The 15,296-nt window shown below is 37.6% G+C and overlaps 1 protein-coding gene and 1 non-coding gene across 2 annotated transcripts; one reads left to right on the forward strand and one right to left on the reverse strand.

The window, feature by feature from the left end:
• Positions 1-4,207: 4,207 nt before the first annotated feature.
• On the forward strand, positions 4,208-4,296 carry trnay-gua (transfer RNA tyrosine (anticodon GUA)). The gene is given in 2 exon segments: positions 4,208-4,244; positions 4,261-4,296. It is a non-coding gene; the product is annotated as a tRNA-Tyr (tRNA).
• Positions 4,297-6,582: 2,286 nt separating this feature from the next.
• hal (histidine ammonia-lyase) lies at positions 6,583-14,160 on the reverse strand. The gene is made up of 20 exons (XM_054620164.1): positions 13,314-14,160; positions 13,061-13,121; positions 12,756-12,783; positions 12,592-12,666; positions 12,438-12,510; positions 12,248-12,314; positions 12,112-12,149; positions 11,865-11,990; positions 11,584-11,723; positions 11,343-11,390; positions 10,964-11,111; positions 10,747-10,842; positions 10,239-10,297; positions 9,927-10,007; positions 9,684-9,749; positions 9,433-9,598; positions 9,033-9,167; positions 7,775-7,883; positions 7,587-7,656; positions 6,583-7,212 (listed from the first exon to the last, which is right to left on the reverse strand). The coding sequence occupies exons 1-20, from the start codon at positions 13,558-13,560 to the stop codon at positions 7,081-7,083; spliced, it is 1,965 nt and encodes a 654-aa protein (XP_054476139.1). The 5' UTR covers positions 13,561-14,160; the 3' UTR covers positions 6,583-7,080.
• Positions 14,161-15,296: the final 1,136 nt, after the last annotated feature.

Below are 15,296 nucleotides of genomic sequence, written 5' to 3' on the forward strand. Positions count from 1 at the left end.
GTTATGTAAATATTACTCATAAAATGCTTCCGATGATGTAACTCATTTGGCATTCACAGTGTCAGTTGTTCATATTATAAAATGACAGTTCAAAGGCTCTTGATTCTTCTTAGCACAGTAACGGCCTCCACTCCCCCTCCGCAGACATTCCCCTCACCACCTCAACCCTACCACATAAAGACAGTTCAGGAAGTTTATGCTCGATATTGCACGTCACCTTTTGACACACTCACAAAGGAAAGACTCAACAGATGACCGAGCACAAGCATGGTTTTGGGAGTGGACACAGAAACAGGGCAACTCGGTGAGTTTCACCTTCATAAAAGACAGGCGGGCGGATGTGTCCCAGTTTGTGTTTTAGTGTTATGGGAGCGGAACGGAAAACCTGTGGGGGGTTAAAGTGTACCTGTGCAATGTCATCTTCCACATGGCATGAATAAAAGGAAAGATAAAACATACAATATCATGAAGAGTGGGAGAGGAAACAGACGCACGTTTAAACATTGTAGAAACCACAGGTGTGAGTTCATGTTTGTGTATCTGAGGGGTGATGGCTGGAAAATCAGATAAGCAGTCAAACAGGCTGAAATTATCAATATTAGAGATAATGTGTAATAGAGGACGGGACATATGTTAAATCCTCACTGTTGCATATTAAATACTAGTTGAACATATTTAAGGTTACACAGGAAAATAACCCAAATGCAAAGCTTCCCTTCAATTCACCTTTCAATCCAAATGTGGTTGGAATTTTAAACATAAAATTGTGTTTTTTGTTTATTTTTGTTTATTTTAGTATTAGTTGCAATATCACTTGTATAATAACTCGTACTATTGGGGGAGCAAAACCCCCCATGTTTTCTTTTTTAAGGCTAAATGTTGAATTCTGAGAGAATGTAGTCAAATCCACTATTGCGGAAGATAAAGTTGTATTATATTCCTAAAGAAGAAGCTCTACTCACACACACAGTCTGAAAAAGTGATAAACCTGGTTCTGTCATTTCCTGTCGGCACAAAAGTGTACAATAAAAATATATATTGTACTCTAACCTTCAAAAAAAAATACTTCTTATTGTATACTTTATAGTGTTGGCATGCAGTATTGAAATGGGACACAGAGATGTGGTTGGCACAATGTCAGAGTGTTATGGGTGTTTGATCTTCATTGTGCAAGGCTCATTAGGAAATGCCCGTGCAAAACAGCCCATAGAAACCGTTTTCCATTGTACACAGTATGGTGCAATGCAAAACACTGAGGGCTGAAATCTTTCAAAAAAGGCCTCATGGGTCACATGGGACGGCCCACGAGGATGTGACAGACATGGCGACCTTGGAAAGCAGATTGAAGACCGCTGACGGTTGTTAATCATGAGGATGCCTTTGGGCTGTTTCCAGCTACAACTTTGCTCAGAGAAAATACCTCCATTAGGGAGAAAAAATTCCACCCACTTTTCCATCTTCTTGAAGTATTTATTGCTTTGAAACCCACTTTAACGGAGAAGAAAAGCTGTAAAACATTGCAACATTGCAAAAATTGGTGCTAGATTGAGGATAACCATCAAGTTTGTCCTGTGAAGGCGTCTATTAGCGGTTATGATTGATGGAAACATGTCTTGAAGACCCACCCTTGAGACTTTTTTTTACCTCAGGCGGGTGAGGTTAAGTAGCTCCCCCTTTGGATTCTCAGTTGAGGAGCAGACAGGATGATAATCTCAGAAAGCGATGGAGAAGATTCAAACCTGCCTGCGCTATGAGAGGAATGTTGGCTCCCTCAACAATCTGCTTTAGGCTCCATGGCTGTCCCCATGTTGTAGTAATTCACCGTATGTTGAAGAAGCTACACATGTAACACATTGCCCCTCTGGCTGACGGGTCAGGTCAAGATGAATAGGTTTTCATTTTGGCTGACAGCAACCGTTCCTATTTAACATTACAAGCCTTTAAAGACCTCGCAGAAATTCATTGTTGTTGTTACTTTTCTGCTCAACGGCCATCCATCTTTAGTTTACATCTCCGTGACCCTCTCTCAGTAGTAGTGGGATCCTTTAAAAGATCAATTTAGTAATTCAAAATGTAGAAATACTACAAGTAAAATACACAAATATACATATTTTATCAGGAAAAGACATATAATAAGTATAAAAGTTAAAAGTAATCATAACACACAATTGTCCTTTAGTGCTAAAGTCCTTTAGATTGTTATATTATTGTAATATGTTATTAGATTATCAATGTGTAAGCAACATTGTAATGTAGCTGTGGGAATCATTTTAACAATTTTATATACTCATGGGTGTCACTCTAACAATGCATCATATTTTATAAAATGATGCTATGTTTTATAAATAAAATCTTAGTCTGCAAAGCTCCTCAAGCTCACAAATAAATGTTCTGGAGTAAAACATACAATATTTCCTTCTGAAATATAGTTGAGTAGAAGCAGGAAGTAGAAGAAAATATAAATACTCACATAAAGCAAAGCAGTGTACCTGTGCTGTTAGAGGACACTGGTGTTTGTTCCAGTACTGGTGTTTTTTTCTGTTACTGATATCGATATCTTCTTAGATTGTACTTCCCCTCTCTTGTGAATGTACAATGGGATTAGTGAGTCTGGCTAAACGCTAATTCTGCTGCTTTCCCTTGCTTGGTGCAGGCAATGTGTGGAATTGCAGTTTAAACTTGTTTGAAATGGAATTTCCCCTTGCAGGATTAAAGTATCCTCTCTTACTTTCTGCATGTTTCAGTTCATTCATTCAGGGAATCATAGTCCAAAAAACAGCAATCATGATCCATCAATTTGAAAAAAACATAAGAGGTTTGTGGTACAACACCTGAAATATCTTAATTACATGCAATCAGCTGTCCTGATACTCAAACCCCTCACAAGGACTGTACGTGAAACACACAATATATTTAAGATGAGGTGATCTAAACTGACCCCAAAATTAAATTTTCTCAAGAAAGTAATTATCTCAGTTTATAATAGCTGCGGTGATTAAAGGGGAAAAAATAGGGGGATATTGCCACCTAGTGGTTTTAACTGGATTTAGTTGGAAAGAAAGAGGATTTTTTTCAATCAGGCCACTCTTTTTAGAACAATGCACAAATATGGGTCCTTGCATGAAGTATAATTTATCTACTGGAGTACAGTTATGATATTATACATGCATAACAATTGTTTGGGGCTTTTATACAAATTAAAGCCCCAAACAATTGTTATGCATGTATAATATCATAACTGCAGGAAAACAGGCCTGCTCATCCTACTGACATAACATTGAGCAGGCCTGTTGTCCTGAAATGTCCCATTGGTCTTGTTCTTACGTATGAACCATTTAGCAAATATGCATATTTTTTCCTGTAGAGATCCTCTACTTCCATTTATCAAATGAGTTTATTGTGACCTAGATATCAACTAGTAACAGGATATGTCCACCATGCATTTGAATCATCAGTGTGATGTTGATGTGCAATAGCAGAGCTTGTAAAATATAAATACTAAAATGAAGTTATCTTGATATGTATTTTATTTATAGATCACTTAATTAGTGACCTGCTAAGGGGAGTATTTGTCCTGGTTTCAGAGTTTTTACCAGCAAAACATGCACATTGCCACAAATACACACACAACACGAGTGCTAAAACTGCACAAAGAAAGCTACTAAGTGCAAAAACTTAGTAGCTTTTCTGACATCATTGTGATTTGAACATAACAGGGGAAAGAGTAACTCCTCCCATGAGACTGTTGTGTTGCAGGTTGAGCACGTTATTAGTGTCTGGGTACAGGGAAACAAAGGTAAGTAAACAATTTAATGTTGTTTTTTAATACATTTTCCATCTTTTTGCGCAGTCTTTGTTTGGATGAGGATGGGTCACAGGTGTGCCATTTACCAAAATATATTGTTTCGTTACTTTTTATTGCAAAAAGGGTTGCGCAGTTTTTTCTTTGCAGTTTAAAGGGTTTAGTTGAAATCCTGGCAAACAGACGGCCATTGTATTTCTACCAAGATAGCTTCAGTCAACGTAAGTCTAACGCTAGATAATGCATTTACGCTATTTAAGTTAGTTTGCTTTGATGCAGCACTTTCGTCATATCAGCTGTTAGCGATATAAATGGGCTGGCGTCAGCGGGACCGAAATTATTGGCAATAATGAAATCGTTGCTAGGTAGATGCTTTTAAATGACGGGATACGATACAGTGATATCCCTTCGATAGCTCAGTTGGTAGAGCGGAGGACTGTAGTGGTTGAGCAGCTGAAATCCTTAGGTCGCTGGTTCAAATCCGGCTCGAAGGAGATTTTTTTTTTACGTAAAAACGCTCCCTACGCCAGCTCTTTAGTGTCATCTAATTCACATTTTAACAGATAATGTGTTATTTTAAAACTAAAACAACTTTAGAGGATAATAAAGTTTGTATTGTGCTTCTCCAAAATGACGACATTGTATATAGGATTATTGGTTTGTTTATATTGATTAGATAGAGGAAGGGGTGTTTTGCGACAATCCCAGGTTTGGTACGCCGTTTAAGAGCATTTAGATGTAAATAACGGTATGAGCCTTCCACTAAGCACTTATTGTATTCATATTAGTTTGTTGCACTTATTGTATTCGTATTAGTTTGTTGCACTTATTGTATTCGTATTAGTTTGTTCCACTTATTGTATTCGTATTAGTTTGTTGCACTTATTGTATTCATATTAGTTTGTTGTACTTATTGTATTCGTATTAGTTTGTTGCACTTATTGTATTCGTATTAGTTTGTTTCTGTACTATACTTTTGCTCTGGTTTATGCTTTTAGATGCTTGTTTAAGAAAAGAGATGCACTTATGACTTCTGGTAACTAGTAGTTCTATTGAATACCTATGTTGAATACACTTATTGTGAGTCACTTTGGATAAAAGCGTCTGCTAAATGACTGTAATGTAATGTAATATAATGTTAGGCCGCAAAAATGTTTGCTCAAACACTTTTTACATGGTTCTTATCTCTAGGAAATGATGCTGGTAATGGTTTTATTCTGGTGTTACCCTTAACAGAGACTCATCTGCTTAATCAGGAAGTAGTGGACTTCAGACTATGTTTACGTATATGAGTGTGGTTTGAAGCCTATGGAAACACATTTTTGCAATTCATTCAATGTCAAGAGTTGGTCAAATCAATTCAATGCAGAAAAACTAAATCCAGTTGTAAAGCTTGAGGGTGTGTTTGGAAATTAAATTGTTCAGGTAGGCTAAGCAAACAATGACAAAGTCTTTATTGAAATATTGAGCTATTTCTGTGCACCACAGACTTCTGCCCCTGTGCTACTATCAGTGAAGAGTTGTTTGTGTAACCTTTGAATATGTTTGCCAATGCTGCATTTGCAGGTCTGTAACATACCACTTTATCTTCCTCAGGTTTTTCATCACAGCACCTCAAGGTGGCAGGGTGGCTTCTCAGTCTGGACAGGTATGTGTTGTTTACCCGGACTCAGAAGCTTCTATTAAACTAACTTCCCTAAGGTTCAGCACACAGAGAACTAAAGCAGTGTGAATGTCAACCCAAAAGCACAATCCTCTCTGAGTGTGTATGTAATATATACTGGGATAAAAGACAATTAAATAGTTGTAGTTAAACACATACGTTCATAAGAAAACCAGATGAATGCAGTGTGATCTCTTTTAATGCTGATATTCATTGTTGTTGTTTTTTGACAGTTTGCTCATGCTCATCTAAATTAGATCAAGATTTATAAAATTACTTGCTATGCTTTATTCTTATGGGGTTTTGTTTGCAATTATGTTTCATGTCATGTAGCTGCACGGCGTTTCACATTCTACTTTGAGATATTTTCATTCTCTTTTATAGGTCTTCTGTAATTTACGCTCTTATGTCGCATAGGTTTCCTACAGTATAATTACCCAGTGGTGGAAAAAGTTCTCATATCTTTTACTTGATTAAAAGAAGCAATAACGCTCTGTGAAAGTACTTTTATAAATATACAAAAGTAACGGCAAAATTTACTTAAAGTATTAAAGTAAAAGTACTTTATGTTGGGTAATATTGGAATATTATGACTTATGACGTATGCTACCACTAGAGCATATTTTAACTACTTTATATACTGTTGGATAGTTTGATCTAAAGCACAGTAGCATATTTTATAAATTCCTCACATTTTATTTGTCAAATCTGAATCTGCAAAGTCACTAGTAATTCTATCTGTCAGATAAATGTAGTGGAGTAAAAAGTAAAATATTTTCCTTCGAAATGTTGTGGAGTAGAAGTATAAAGTAGCGTAAAATTGAAGTACCTTGAAATTATACTCAAGGGCAGTACTTCACAAAACATATATAGGTAATATCAGTAGTGGAACATAACATTTAATTGACAGATGATAAGAGATCTACTGGTATTGCAACTACTACTATCAGTACTTCTACCACCACTACTACTAAAAGTAATATTGACATACTGTAAAAACAAACCAGAAATAAGTTGGTGTATCAATGGGTAAAGTAATTTATGTTTAAACACTAAAAGCCCTAAATGTTGAGACAATAGTGTGCAGAAACATAATCATACAAACCATTAAAGAATGCAGCTTTTTAAACTTTTATTTTTGTGTTGTCTAAGCCGGAAACGTACAGATGAAAATCATTTTAGATTAAAAATAATTCCACCAGGAAAAAAAAACATTTAATCATAGTAATGCTGGTGCTACATCATTAAAACTATTTTATATGAACATGGTGCAATGAATGAGGTAGTCATGTGGCAATAACTCAATTAGGCACATTTTAAAGGAACAACAAAAGTTTCGATAAATACAACTCTAGTGCACAGTGGTGTAGGGCAAGCTAAATGCAAGATAAACACCCAATAATTACTAGAGAAATATCCAATTCTAAAAGTACCAAGACATGCTTAAAGATTAAAAATGTTACAAATGAAGTATGATTTAGTTTAAAAGGGTCAAAACAACATTGGCTCCTCAAATCACTCTTTGATCTTTATCGTTTTCATTAAAATCAAAAAAAGTCTCATTATATTATACTAATTATAGTTATTTCAAAATAACAAAAGATTTGCCATGTTTTCACTCATGGCGAACACGTTTCCGTGGTGATGCCGGAGAGTCCAGAGAGAAGGCAGTCGGAGAGACGGGACGGGACTCAGGGATGTACTCTGTCTGATACTTGTCGATATAAGGTTTGGCCACATTCCACACCTGAGTCGAAAATGTTAACATGTTATTCATTGTTGTTGTTTTTTGACAGTTTGCTCATGCTCATCTAAATGAGGATCAAGATTTATAAAATGACTTGCTATGCTTTATTCTTATGGGGTTTTGTTTGCAATTACGTTTCATGTCATGTAGCTGCACGGCGTTTCACATTCTACTTTGAGATATTTTCATTCTCTTTAATAGGTCTGTAATTTACGCTCTTATGTCGCATAGGTTTCCTACAGTATAATTGCAAACTTACTTACTTTTTTCCATTTCCATCCCTTTGGAGCTTATATTAATGTATGTAGGAAGCAATGAGAATTTTTTACTGTTGCTGTAAAATTAGTCCTATATCTTTAAGATATGTCACTTGCCTTCTGGTCAAGAAGAAGACGGTGAACAGCTTCAATGTCCGGAGACATGAATCTGTCTTTGATCCAGGGTCTGTTAATGGCAGAGTAGTTGAGAGTCAGAAGTGGAGCAGTGGATAAATATTAACTATCCTGTACATCACTTCAGTAGACTGGAAGTTGTGAACCTTGGCCACATCTGTTTGACTTACTTGACCACACTGCGCACGAGTTCATAGACCTTCTCCAATGGAGTGGTGGTACGAAGTGGGCGGAGGAACTCGATACCCTGACAGGCTGCCAGCAGCTCTATGGCCAGAACTGATGAGAACAAAAATTAGATTTGACAACCGCATAATCACTTATTGAGTTAGTATTTCATAAAATGTATTATTTATGAAAGTCCTCTTTCTGTGGTTATTATTTCAGTCACAAAATTAAAACATTACACAACATCTGATGTCACTACTTTTGGGGTGTTGGATGATTATCCCGTGTTTGCAGTACGGTTGCCGTAGCCAGCAATGCATACCGAACACAGTAGAGTGGATCATACAGCGTGAGGGACTGGACCAAGTCTTAAGTCTGACATAACATTGAATAATTTAGGATTATCATTTCACAAATGAAGCTTTGGAAACAATGATAGCACTCCTTTTGATTCAGTTATAAATGTTCTGAACTCATTGAAGATACTTCAGTTCATCCAATCCTTGTATTTGTTTTGCAACATGTCAATTGTAATTTTATATTTAAAAGAATCATGAGGGAATATCATGTAAATTACATGTTATATGGCCATGTAGATCAGCCTGAACAAAAAAAACAATACACTAAACTATACTTTTTAAAAGCCAGCATTAGCTGTTGATTTCAGCTTTTCAGATTATTCCGCCAAATATTGTAACTACTTTTGTATCTTCATGTTTTTTTATGAATGTATATTTTTTCACACCAAACATGGAGAGAGGCATTGATTTAACCTGTAGTTTAGCAGTTAATCAACTTGATGAGCTTTGATTTACAATCGTGCAGATGTTTGCTCATGCACCATTATCAACAGTTTGTGTTCACTGCAATGATTTTCAGCACATGGACGTAGCTGCCTGTTACATTCAAAGCTTACTTAAAAGTTAGGTGGTCATCAGATCTTTAAAAAAACCACTGATGCTAATGACCATTGAACTTTATACAACTGAACTATGCAGCAGCTTGTGTGATTGTTTTTGTTATAGTCATTTTTCCTCTAGTGTTTTAGTCATTTCGGCTATTTGACTATTTGATTCCAATGTAAAGAACCTCTCTGAAGTCCAGGGTGTCTACATTAGATTTCATTTTATTTTGTTAACGTGATCACTGTGTTTAGCATTTTCCCCATATATGTGCATTATGATAATAATAACTGTAATATGATGTTTAAAATATTAATAGCATTATTCCAATCACATAAGCTTTTTTTAAAAGCCTTACCTTGCTCCACATGCTCGACAACCCTCAGGGCCTTCCTAGCAGCCCAGCCTCCCATGGACACATGGTCCTCTGTGGCAGCACTGGTGGACAAGGAGTCCACGGACGATGGATGACACAAAACTTTGTTCTCTGAAACTAAACAGTACAAAAATGGAGATTATTGTTCAAATTCATGCTAAAACAGACAAGTGAAAAGGGACATAAATCTGATAAAAGGCTGTTTTTTTAATAACACACCATATATTTAGAATAAATATTTTTGTTTAAAATATTCTACCGGAAATTCATCATTAAATCCTATTTAATTAAACCAACATCTGTTTGAATCAACATAAAATAACATATGATTCACTTTAAGGATGTTAATGCTTCATTTTATTGTATCTTTGTGCATACTTACCCAGGGCAGCAGCGGTGCAATGAGCGATCATGAAGCCTGAGTTGAGTCCTCCCTCATTGACGAGGAAGGCAGGCAGCTCACTCAGCGACGGGTTACACAACCTTTCGATCCTCCTCTCACTGATGGAGGCCAGCTCGTGGACTGCAATGGCTAAAAAGTCCAGAGCCTTAAAGAAAGAAAAAGTGCAATGAAAGAGAAGACAACAAAAAAAAACAAAAAAACAATGTTATATGAGTCACAAACATAAGTACCTTAGCTGGGTATTCCCCGTGGAAATTCCCACCTGAAATGGTCTCACCTCTTTCTGCAAATACCATCTTGTGAGGCCGTTAAGAAAAATAAATCACCCCTGATTTTGAATCAAATCAAACTTTGTGGCAGAATGTAGAATTTGTGGTTGAACCAGTTTACAGTTTTGAGCGCAGAGACAAAAGTGGCGCGTCAAGAATCACGTAACAGTCTATTTTTTTCATCTTAATGCCGGGGAAGGATACAGGATTGTCAGTGGCGCTGTTGATCTCTGTATTGATGATGTTCTGCACAAATGTTATCGTGTCATTGGTGACTCCATGAACCTGTGTACAGAAACGAAAAAGCTGTGCTCAAAAACAACTCAACACTTTATGCACAGTCCTACTCTAGTTCAACCACTCATTGGCTCTACAACCACTCATTGGCTCTACAACAAGAGAATTCAACATCGACTTTTTCATTTTCCAAATTAAGAGCGATCAACGGTGAAATGACTGTAAAGTCCTCAGGGAGAAACTTGTGATTTTGGGATGTATAAAAAAACTTGAGGTTACCTGAGGACAACATCTCATGGTGTAGGCATCCTGGACTCTGTCACAGAACCGGTGGCTCTCTGGAAAAAAAACATACCAACACCAGATGTACCACATGTTTTAGGGTTCAATGCAGACATATTGCCAAACGCCATACTTTATTAATCCATCTGGGCATATACACCCTCGGCATTTGAACCATTCTTACTATTTATGAGCTGTGGGCTGCCACAGTGTAGTGCTCCAGCTCTAAAACCACTACCTTGATCAAGCACAGTGGTAGAAAATATTCCTTACAGATGTTTGTGTTTTGGTTGGGAGTAAACCCAAACCAATATGGTGTTACAGTCACATGCAAACTCCACTCACTGTGGCCCTGTAGGCAATACATAGGTCTTAACACAGGACACATGTCTTGCTGTGAGGCAACAGTAGTGCCCAGATGTTAGGGGTATTACAATAACTTGGTGTGATAGTTATATGATGTTGTGTAACTTGTCTGTTTTAGAGTACGGGCCTGTCCTCTGACCTGCAATCTGGGATGGATGGTGATCAGAGTCCAGCAGCGAGCGGAAGCGTTGGGCCACCTCGATCTGTCCGGGGTGGGGCCGCAGCCTATGAATGTCTGCAGGACGAGACAAGAAAGATGATGAAGGATGGAGAACAGATACAGAGTTTGAGTTTTTGGAGTTTGAGGTACATTTTTATTTCGTTTATTTTGTTCGACCACCACTGCGTCTGCTCACCACTATCAAAGGCCTTGGTGGTTCCCTTCAGCACCTCCAGGGTCAGAGCAGCTATGATGTCCGCCTGCCGAGCGATCGCCTGGGCTCGCTCCACGGCCTCGGCCCCCAGAGAGGTGATCATTTGGGTCCCGTTGATCAAAGCAAGACCCTGTGAGGGAAAGACTGGGAGTGAGATGTACATATTTCTACTTTAAGAAGCCTCTAAGACAATCCCACGCAGTCTGCACTATATTGCATTGTATAATTACAATTATAAACACTATTATTGTTCGTTTGAACCTGAGGAGAACACCACAACGGATTCCCAGTGAACCCTGGGTCAGGTTCTTTAGTGCTGGCTAATCAAATATGAGAGAGCATGCTTGGTTTTAAACATTACCTCTTTAGGCTTTAGTGATATTGGCTTCAGTCCATGGGCCTCCAGGACCTGGCCGGGGATGAAAGGAGAAAAAAAACATGTAAAAGGTCAAGGGTCCATCAAAAAGCAAACATGTTTTCCTATTGGACCTTGCAACCTGTCACTCTCACAATCAGAGGGCACATTTCCTGCAGTATTGAGCAAGGTATTGTTGTACAACCGTGGAAAAGTCATTATGATAGTTATATCTGTAGGATCTTACATATTTGGCGTCTGCCCATCCGCTCTTGGGAGACCACATTTTCCCCTCTCCCATCAGCCCCAGGGCCAGGTGAGACAGGGGTGCCAGGTCTCCACTTGCACCCACTGTTCCCTTCTCTGGGACAAAGGAGAGGCAGGAAGCTGCAGAGGCAGAGTGAGTTAGAGATGAAGATTAGTCGAGACAGTCAGCTTCAACAATACTGATCCTAAAAGAGAGCCAATAGCAGTCGACTGAAGATGATATCCCCGGTCGGTTAAGATAGAGTGAGGCTGGAGCTTTACCATTGAAGGCTTGGATCATGCGTGAAAGGGTTTCCAGAGAAATTCCGCTGTACCCTTTGGCCAGAACATTGATCCTCAGAGCGAGAAGCATGCGGGTCCTTTCTGGGCTTAGCGGGTTTCCCACACCTACACACCAAAGCATAACATTGATGGCATAAATACAGCAAATCACTTTGTCAGGAGCACTGAATATGTTGAGATTTTAAAATCTAAACTAATAATTGAGCTGTACAGAGAGCTGTATTACCTGCTGAGTGTGACCGCACCAAGTTTTCCTGCAGCTCCCTGTTGAACAAGAACACATCAGCACATAAAACCAGCTCATTCTCCAACAGAAGATCTAACGTTGTCAAAGTAGACAAACTTTAAAATATTGTCTTTACTTGAGCTTGCTGACAGGAATAACTGTTCGGGCAAACTTGCCAAAACCTGTTGTGATTCCATAGACAACTGGAGGAACAGAGAGAGCGATTCAGAGATTGCAATACATGGCATAATTGATTTTATCAAATACCGTATTTTATCAGTAGCTGATTAACAGTTAGATCAATGCATTAAAGGTCGTCATTCTACCTTTGTTTTCTTTGACAATCCTGTCCAAAAGCTCTCTGGCTTGCTCAACTTTTTTCTCTGCCTCCACAGTCAGCTGAAAATGTCAGTAAAGGTTAAAAAAGTAAAATATTTCACAGACAAACCATGACAGCAAATACAATCTATTGATCATTACCTTTATCTTGTAGAGTCCTCTTCCTAAGTTGACCAGATCTGTCGATGTCAGGCTGTTGCCATCCAAGGAAATATACTGCACAAGTAGAGCCGTGTTACTCAGAAGTAGTCCGTAAAATAGCTTTTCAATTTTAGTGCTATTAAATGGGTAATATAAAAACTTACCTCTCCGGGTTCTCTGTATGCTGCTGTGCTATTTAACGTAGTTATTAAGGATAACGTCCAATTCAATGTTGCACAATACTCTATTATCTTATTACAGAAATAATAAAAGCAAAAAGGTTTAGGTTATTTATTTAAATGTGTAACTGATATCTATTTCAATTATTCAAAAGTCAGTGTTACCCACAATTGAAAACAATCTATTTGCATAACAAAATGAAAAACTTATTTTGAAAATGTTATTAAGTACCAACTTTATTTCCCACTATTGTTAAAAGGGCACAAATACTTAATACGTTTAAGGATACAGATGAGAAACTCCAGGCTCATAGGGGATAAAGTCAGGAGACATGGTGTCGCCTTCAATAGCTGTAAGTACAGGGCGTTAATAATACATATTGTACACATTTCTCCTTAGTAGATAATGTAACATTTAGGCTACATTCAATGTCTCATTTAACATGCACAATTACGCACAGTAAGTGGCAAAACTGTGTCCCAAATGTGATGCATAACATTTGTATTAACTTGTTTCTTTTAAATAGAGCATACGGTCTTTACCAAGCTCGACAAAGTCATTATCCTCCAGCACATCCTCCACGGTGTCATCCGCGTCCAGCAGACCCAAACCCTGGCACCTGCGCACAACAAACCGAGTGTCCTTCAGAGCCTTGATGCCGCCGTTGTCTGGTTTGTTCTTCATGTAACGTTTGAGGGCCTCGTGTCCGAGCCAGCGGATGGTGTTGGTGGCGTCCCGGCAGGGCACCGCCAGCCACTCATCTCGGATATGGACGGTAAAACAAGGCATTGCGCTTCAGCGGGTCTCTGGCTTCACTGGTCGCTGCTCGTTGCTCCACAAGGTACCAACTTCAGCCACCTAGAGTTCAGCCGCCAATCAGACGCGCCGCTCGGGGGCCACGCCTCGCCGGTGGCACACACCTCTGTGGACCACTGACCTCCACGGGTCGGTCACAGAGATGTTTGGACACATGGACCCAAAAGCCTGCACGTGATTTAACCACAGAAACGGGGCGAGAAAATACTTGAAGGAGACAAATCTGATGACTTTTTACTACTAGTTGACTGGACCAATTATTGTTTTACTACCAACGACAAAATCAAGTAAATATCATTCTTAAAATGACTTAAAAATATGATCACAAATGAATCTGAAAGGAAAGAGATCATGTCACCCATAACTACTGATGGCTTCACATGTGCTCAGACATTTCCAGTGTATGTGAATGTTACAGGAGGTGGACACATTACTATGAACATTTGTAACTCAGTTTGTTGATTCAACATAATGTTAGGTGGAAGGGGTGTGACAGTTTAATCTTATGAGGATTTTTATCATCAAAATCTCACATTGTAAACATTTTTATTTTATTCTATTTAACTCTATGGGAATAAAATTCATTCTTTCAAAATGCTCAACAAATAAACACAGTAAAAATAAAGATAATAAATAAACATGAGAGCCCAAACTTTCATTTTACTAAATGATGGACTGATCAAAGAGTTTATCGGTTCAGTTAAAATGCATTTTTAATGGAAAATATTATAATTACCAAGTAAAACGTGTGGAATCTGATGCAATGCTACCAAAGCTCTCTAAGTCTATTTGCCTAAATGTAAACGTCTCTGTGTGTTCAAGATAAGATAAGATAAGATAAGATAATCCTTTATTAGTCCCGCAGCGGGGAAATTTGCAAGGTACATACCATGTTTTTGCAACATCACCCGTTCAATGCCATTGGATGCTTTTGTTGCATGTCATCCCCCTTTGCTCCTTCTATTGTTCCTTATATCAAATAAAGGCAAAAATGCCTCAAAAATAACTTAAAATATAACAAAAAATAACAAAAAAGGTAATTCAGTAGACATGCAACAACTGAAGTCAAAAGTTGTTTATTCTGTCATTGTTTGACATTTTATATAAATATGATAATCAACAGCCATTGTTAATGTCAAACTATTCAAAAAAAGTTTGACAAAATAAATGCACTTCTGAATGTACTTTTTTATGACAATGTATTTTTATTGATTGTCAAGTGATCCCACAATAGATAAGGTCTCAAAAAACAAAGAAAGAACAACAAAAATATATACATGTATACTAAAACTGAAAATGATATATGTAAAATAACACTGCTTTAGTTACTAGTTACTTTGCAGATTTAGATGAATACAAAATATAAAATGCCTAATAAATGATGACGTATTATTATAGACTGAGCTATTTAGCAGTATAAAGTAATTAAGATCATCCGTACCTTTACCAGCTACAACATTAAAATTATATACACAATTAAAATATAAATCTGAAATGGGTTTCTCTGTATGATGAGTACTTTTATTTGCAGTACTTTAAGTATGTGTTGATGCCTCATACTTTTATTTCCAGTACTTTAAGTATGTTTTGATGACTCATCCAGACTTTTTTTTAATGACAAAATACATTGTCATAAAAAAGTACATTCAGAAGTGCATTTATTTTGTCAAACTTTTTTGAATAGTTTGACAAAATGAACAAAGGCTGGT

This window comes from Anoplopoma fimbria, chromosome 19, assembly GCF_027596085.1.
Source record: "Anoplopoma fimbria isolate UVic2021 breed Golden Eagle Sablefish chromosome 19, Afim_UVic_2022, whole genome shotgun sequence".
NCBI lineage: Eukaryota > Metazoa > Chordata > Actinopteri > Perciformes > Anoplopomatidae > Anoplopoma > Anoplopoma fimbria.